Below are 7,388 nucleotides of genomic sequence, written 5' to 3'. Positions count from 1 at the left end.
CAGAGTGTTTTCCAACTTGTTTCCATTCTCCCCGTCACTTTCAGGTACACCAATCAGACGTAGATTTGGTCTTTTCACATAGTCCCACATTTCTTGGAGGCTTTGCTCATTTCTTTTTATTCTTTTTTCTCTAAACTTCCCTTCTCACTTCATTTCATTCATTTCATCTTCCAGGGCTGACACCCTTTCTTCCCTTTGATCGCATCAGCTCCTGAGGCTTATGCGTTCTTCACGTAGTTCTCGAGCCTTGGTTTTCAGCTGCATCAGCTCCTTTTAGCACTTCTCTGTATTGGTTATTCTAGTTATACATTCTTCTAAATATTTTTCAAAGTTTTCAACTTCTTTGCCTTTGGTTTGAATATCCTCCCGTAACTCGGAGTAATTTGATCATCTGAAGCCTTCTTCTCTCAGCTCGTCAAAGTCATTCTCCGTCCAGCTTTGTTCCGTTGCTGGTGAGGAACTGCGTTCCTTTGGAGGAGGAGAGGTACTCTGCTTTTTAGAGTTTCCAGTTTTTCTGCTCTGTTTTTTCCCCATCTTTGTGGTTTTATCTACCTTTGGTCTTTGATGATGGTGATGTACAGATGGGTTTTTTGTGTGGATGTCCTTTCTGTTTGTTAGTTTTCCTTCTAACAGACAGGACCCTCAGCTGCAGGTCTGTTGGAGTACCTGGCCATGTGAGGTGTCAGTCTGCCCCTGCTGGGGTGTGCCTCCCAGTTAGGCTGCTCAGGGGTCAGGGATCAGGGACCCACTTGAGGAGGCAGTCTGCCCGTTCTCAGATTGCCAGCTGCATGCTGGGAGAACCACTGCTCTCTTCAAAGCTGTCAGACAGGGACATTTAAGTCTGCAGAGTTTACTGCTGTCTTTTTGTTTGTCTGTGCCCTGCCCCCAGAGGTGGAGCTTACAGAGGCCGGCAGGCCTCCTTGAGCTGTGGTGGGCTCCACCCAGTTCAAGCTTCCTGGCTGCTTTGTTTACCTAAGCGAGCCTGGGCAATGGCGGGCACCCCTCCCCCAGCCTCGCTGCCAACTTGCTGTTTGATCTCAGACTGCTGTGCTAGCAATCAGCGTGACTCCATGGGTGTAGGACCCTCTGAGCCAGGTGTGGGCTATAATCTCCTGGGGCACCGTTTCCTAAGCCCGTCGGAAAAGCACAGTATTCGGGTGGGAGTGGCCCGATTTTCCAGGTGCCGTCTGTCACCCCTGGAAAGGGAACTCCCTGACCCCTTGCACTTCCCGAGTGAGGCAATGCCTCGCCCCTGCTTTGGGTGGTGCACGGTGCACTCACCCAGTGACCTGCACCCACTGTCTGGCACTCCCTAGTGAGATGAACACGGTACCTCAGAGGGAAATGCAGAAATCAACCGTCTTCTGTGTTGCTCACGCTGGGAGCTGTAGACCGGAGCTGTTCTTATTCGGCCATCTTGGCTCCTCCCTCTAATTTAGATATTTGTTATGTGATTTCAGTACATGAGAGCTCTGAAGTGAATGCTTCCCGAAGTCATGTTGATAATAAATATGCTTCAATATTGGCAGGGAGGTGATTGCTTCAATTTTATGCCATCTGCTTTCTCCCTATCAAAACATAAAATCTACTTAAACTAGAATAGGACAGATTATGGTATATAAAATCTGTTCCATAAATTGTAAAATTACAATTTTTTTCTTCAAAGTCAATAAAGCCTTTTAACAAATAGAAGCAGACACATAGCTAAACTAACATTGTAATTTTATATAAAGAAAGAAAGCAAGAGAGAGAAAGAGAGCTGTGTAAACTCATATGCTTCCAGTTAGAGCATCTTTTCTCATTCTGCTCCCACCTTAAAGGAAAAGTCATATAGTGGATTGAACATTATTTTAAATCAGAAATCAGGCTCCATCATTTCCTACCTACGATATATTGGCCAGTATACCCAATCTTTTTATTTCTACATTTTGATGCACTTAAAACATGTTTACAGGATGGGTAAAGACATTAATTGTGACATTTACAAAGAGTTTGACATACCATTGGTGATTCAAAAGTGGCTGTTATTTTCAAAATTATGTCAATAGAAATAATTTGAAGAAATGTTTTATTGCTATGTCAAAGCCCACTTTTGATATTTAAAACAAATAATCCCTGAGTTTTTAATTCAATATGAGGTTTTTTTTTCAGCTTTTTTGTAATAATTTCATCTTCATGCTTTTCAGCCTGTGGAAATAATTATTTCTTTCAGCTCTAACCTTTTTTTAACTTTTGAATATTTCCTCTATTTTCCACTTGATCATAATTCTACTATCTTTTACATTTTTAGTTTCTTCTTTTTTTCCATACAAAAAAGAATATTGGCTGGATTCCTCCATATCTTCTTAACCCTTTAATTACCTTTATGTTGTGGTAAATAGTTATCTTATTTAATAAGCACTTAAATTTCGGTGTTTCAATTTGCCCTTATGCATTCATTCTGATTTTGTAATCCATAAGAAGTGATTTTATGTATACATTTGTTTTAAATTAAATGTATACCTTTTGCATGAGTTTCCTCTCATGTAATATAAGGCAATAGCTAATACGTCTTACCAGAGATTTTGAAGGTGTTTCCATTTCCTCAAATCAGATTAATTTTAACTCCTGTTGATGTCTTCTTTCCCAGTTATCCTAATAGGCCTGGAATACCTTATTTGATTTAATTTATTTTTAATATATGACTCTTGTTGTTTTCTATTTTTTATTTTGATTCTTGGATTTACAACATTAATTTTGAGAATTTTGTATTAGAGAAATAATTTTTTATTACTATGTAAATTAACTTATAGATAATGTATACACTGATAAGTATTCTTATTTTTTTCTTTCCTAGAGGAATGAAGAAAAGACTACATCAGAAGTAAAGAAAACCTTGATTTTTGGAAATGTAATTTTTAGTTTCACAATGAGGGAAAATACAATGTATGACCTTGGTTTGAAATAATAAGGATTTTGATAAAGATGGGATTAGGATGGAATTAAATGTCATTGAGAAGGTTCACATGACTAAACTGTAGTCAGGAAGCAATGAAATAAGTTAAAAGCTGCAGGATGACATTTAGGGAACGTTCTATGTTCACTTTATGCTAATTCATCACAACTTCTACTTCTTTGAGAGAAATGCAATCCTCTTTATAGAGTCACTGAAAGCTTGTTTCACTTGCTTGTTCCTCAAGGTATAAATGAAGGGGTTCAACAAGGGTGCGATAGAAGTAGTAAGAACTGAAACTCCTTTATTTATGGCCACTTCATCTTTTGCAGAGGGCTTTATATAGATGAAGATGCAGCTTCCATAGGCAATGGAAACCACAATCATGTGGGATGAACAGGTAGAAAAGGCCTTTTTCCTTTGCTGAACAGAAGGGAACCTCAGAATTGTTCTAACTATGTATGAGTAGGACAGAATCACACAAACTAGGGTGATAATGAGTGCAAATACAGCCATAAGTATAACCATCTGTTCTATTACCCATGTATCTGAGCATGAGATCTTCAGGAGAGGACCTGCATCACAGCTAAAATGATCAATGGCATTGGAGTCACAGAATTTGAGCTGGAGGCCTAAGCTAAGTGGTGGAACAATGATCATCAAGCCAGCCACCCAAGAGCAGAGAACTAATAAGGTACACACCCTGTTGTTCATGATGACCACATAATGAAGGGGTTTACATATGGCCACATAGCAGTCATAGGACATGGCTGCCAAGAGAAAAAATTCTTTTGCTCCAAAGAGAATAACAAAGAATATTTGACTGGCACAAGCATTGTAGGTAATGGTATTGTACCCCATTGATATACTGTACAAGAATCTAGGAATACAGACTGTAGTAAATGAAACTTCTAAGAAGGAAAGATTTCTGAGAAAGAAGTACATAGGAGTTTTAAGGTGGTGATCCACCAGTGTGAGGGTGATAATAGTCAGGTTTCCTGTTACACTCAACATGTAGGTGAGAAATAGAAAGATAAAAAGCAGAACTTGCAGGTGTGGGTCATCTGTCAGTCCCAGCAGGATAAAAGTTCTTATTACTGTGCAGTTTTTCATCACTGTTCTTTGATATCTACCCAATCCTCCTTTAAAAATCATGGTTTATGAGGGGGTAGATATTTGAATTCTATAGCAAAAGGATATGCATCTAGAAGCCAAGCTGACCAGCCTACATTTATTTTCTCCCTTTATAGAATAATCAATGTTGCCACTGTTCCAATAACCTTCCTAAATTTCACATATATGAGCAGTGGATATTTCCTTAAGAAATCAAGTTTTGTAAAACAATCCAACTTTTTCCTTGATCATTCCTTATCCATCAGAATTTACAAATGCAGTTGATTGTAGTTTGTTGCATGGAATGGATTTACAAATGGGTTAGAAAGAAATGATGTCATTTTATAGGTACTTAAATATTTTTTGTCCAGGACAAACTCTGAATATAGGATATATCCAGGTAATTGATAACATTAATTCTCTTCAGTTGTTATCATCTGAGGATTGTATTAAGATTAAATTGCATTTCTCCTGAAAAACAAACAAACAACAATGACAACAGAATACAACCATTGTCCCTGAGCCTTTCCCTGGTCTTTTTAGTCTTCTCTGCTGGCATTCCTTATTCTCAACCCTCTAGCACCTGTAGATGGGTTGATGTACAATTATTTTATCTATAATGTGAGAAAAAGTTGTGTTCAAGGTTTTTACAAAATGAATATTCTCATATGCTTTCATTTGATGTTCAGTTAATTGTGATTCCTTTCCTCTCAAAGCTCCAGAAGCAAATCTACATTTAACACCACCAAATATAATCTTCTAGGCTGTGTCTTTTTCAATATATCTTTAGGTCCTTTGAAAAGACATCATGTGTTCTCACTTATTGGTGACATCTGAAAATCAAATCAGTTGCACTCATAGAGAGTAGAAGGATGTTTACCAGAGGCTGGGAATTATAGTGGGGGGTTCGGGGGTAGGTGGGAATGGTTAATGGGTACAAAAAATAGAAAGGATAAATAAGAATTACTGTTTGATAGCACAATAGGGTGACTATAGTCAATAATAATTTAATTGTATATTTTAAAATAACTTAAATGATATAACTGAATTATTTGTAACTCAAAGGATAAATGCTTGAGGGGATGGATAACTCATTCTCCATGATGTCTTATTTAATATTACCTCCCTGTATCTAAATATTTCATGTAGCCTGTAAATATATGCATTTGCTATATACCCATAAAATTAAAAAAAAATTTAAAAAGATATTAATGTCTCCTCATCTCACCCCTACTCAATTAATGCTTTAACCCTCTGTGTCCTCACTTTCACCTCCACCCCCTGAAGAATCTGCAAAGACTTCATTACTGTTGAAGCTAAGGGCACATTTAGGTTTTTAATCTTGCCTGGAATTGCTATAGTATTTTTGTTTTAAAGTTCAATAATTCTTTAAATGGGCTTCATGTCTAATTCTGATATTCTTTCTATATCTGTCTTTTTAGGGTTTCTCTTTTTAGTCTCCTCTTTCTCTCTTCATATGTGAAATACTGGTATTCTCAAATCTTCAGACCTCCTGCTTCTTGTTTTCTGTTTGTTATTCTTCTTCTGGGTGATTTTGCCCAGTCCAGTTGATTTGATGATCATGTATGTGATGTAGCCAAAGATCAGGTAAAAAGCATTGTTAAGTATACATCACAAGTTGGGTGTTCCACAGACACCTCACATATCACATGCTCTAAGTCAAGTCATGCTGCCTCTTTGAGACTTCTGTTCTACTGGTGCTACCTATTGCTTGTTACAGGTTAATCACTTTTGTGTGGACTGCCAGGCTCTTCATGGGCAAGACCTTCCTTAATTTTCCCATCTCATCACTTACCATTTTCTTACCTTTCTTCTTCATGGCTCAAGTTGCCTTAGCATTGACTACTTGCAATTCTTCAATTTTCTACATGCTCTTGTTTGCACAGGCTAATCTTTTGACTGACTCATGCAAATCAGTCTTTAGGAGTCTACTTAGGTATTGATTCTTCAAGGAAATGTTCATTTACCCACACACCGAATGTGAAATTATGCTCCTGTGTTTTTTCCAAGTACTTATGTACTTGGTCTTGGATTATATCACATTGTATTATACTCTTCACCATACTTGTATTTCTCCTGTATGTTTCTATGAACTTCTTTAGAGACAATATTTTATATACCCTTATTTTCTCTTATATCTGGCCTATGTAGGGTTCTTAGTAAATTCAGTGAAGAAATAAAACAGATTTGTCTACATAGTGACAGTAAGCTATATTTTTAATGCTTATTCCTGTCAGTTGGTTCAAAGTTCTTATTTTCATATCTGTTTCAAACTGCACTGTCATTTTTAGTACATTCTTAAACAAAAGGCCAGACTGTTTTCAATTCAAAGTTCTGCAAATGCTATTTTGCTAGTACATTTTCCAGAGTTTTTCTTTGCTCTCTGAACTACTTCTTACTTTATCTTGGTATTATAATTCCTTATACGCTATTGTTATTTGCTTGGTTGTTTCTAGTAATCTCTCTCCTGACCTCTTCCTTCATAGGAACTTAGGATTTTTTTTCCTTTTTTTCCAGAATTTGATTGTCATATATTGTTTTCTAGAGACTACAATTGTTTTACTCTGTTTTCCTTTCTTTTTCAAGGCTGAAACCACCTACTATGTGTCTAAAGATTCATTTCTTTTCTAAGAGAGACTTTGGATTCTCTTACAGAAAAATCAGGTGGAATTCATATAGATTATATGCATGGATATATCCAAGAAGTTCAAAGATATCCTAATACTCTTAGGATCAGTGAATCTTTAGGGTCACTCAAATGTAAACACTATGAATAGGAGCTTTGTTCTTTCTCTGTTATATCTTTTACTGCTGTGGAGACTCTGCCTGACACATAGCATGTGTTCAACAATTTTTCAATGAGTTAATGTACCTTTTATACAACTGTATCTGTATTTTTATCTCTTAAAAAGCAGTTTTAAAAGTTTTTTTGAAAAACCCATTTTAAAAAAGTATTTTAAAATTTAGACAATATTAAGCTAAAAGGCTCCTACTGCAATGTCAAGAAGATTAGAATTGCTGCTGTACTTATGATTATTACTAGGTAGAATTTTCTTCTTTGTTTAAATAATTTACTTTCTTATTTATATCCTAAAGTCTGTTTCTTTCATACCAACACTCCTAGTACATTTGCTAATTAATATAACCTGAACATATTAGTGAAATATCTTTTTATTTGCATAATTCTAGTTCCACCCATCTCTTTCTACACATATTAGAAGGTTCATTTAGTTGCCCAATTTTCTATGCTATAATAGAACCAACCTCAGTGAAGAGTGTTTTTAGAGAAACAAAAATACTTAGCATAAAGAGATATGAACAA

The 7,388-nt window shown here is 36.3% G+C and overlaps 1 protein-coding gene across 1 annotated transcript; it reads right to left on the bottom strand.

The window, feature by feature from the left end:
- Positions 1–3,106: 3,106 nt before the first annotated feature.
- On the bottom strand, positions 3,107–4,045 carry LOC129010324 (olfactory receptor 6C2). Its single transcript, XM_054444368.1, has one exon. It carries the CDS (start codon positions 4,043–4,045, stop codon positions 3,107–3,109), a length of 939 nt encoding a protein of 312 aa, XP_054300343.1.
- Positions 4,046–7,388: the final 3,343 nt, after the last annotated feature.

The sequence above is a fragment of the Pongo pygmaeus genome, chromosome 10 (assembly GCF_028885625.2).
Source record: "Pongo pygmaeus isolate AG05252 chromosome 10, NHGRI_mPonPyg2-v2.0_pri, whole genome shotgun sequence".
NCBI lineage: Eukaryota > Metazoa > Chordata > Mammalia > Primates > Hominidae > Pongo > Pongo pygmaeus.
Note: the sequence above shows the minus strand (reverse complement) of the source record. Positions and strands in the feature narration are given on the sequence as shown.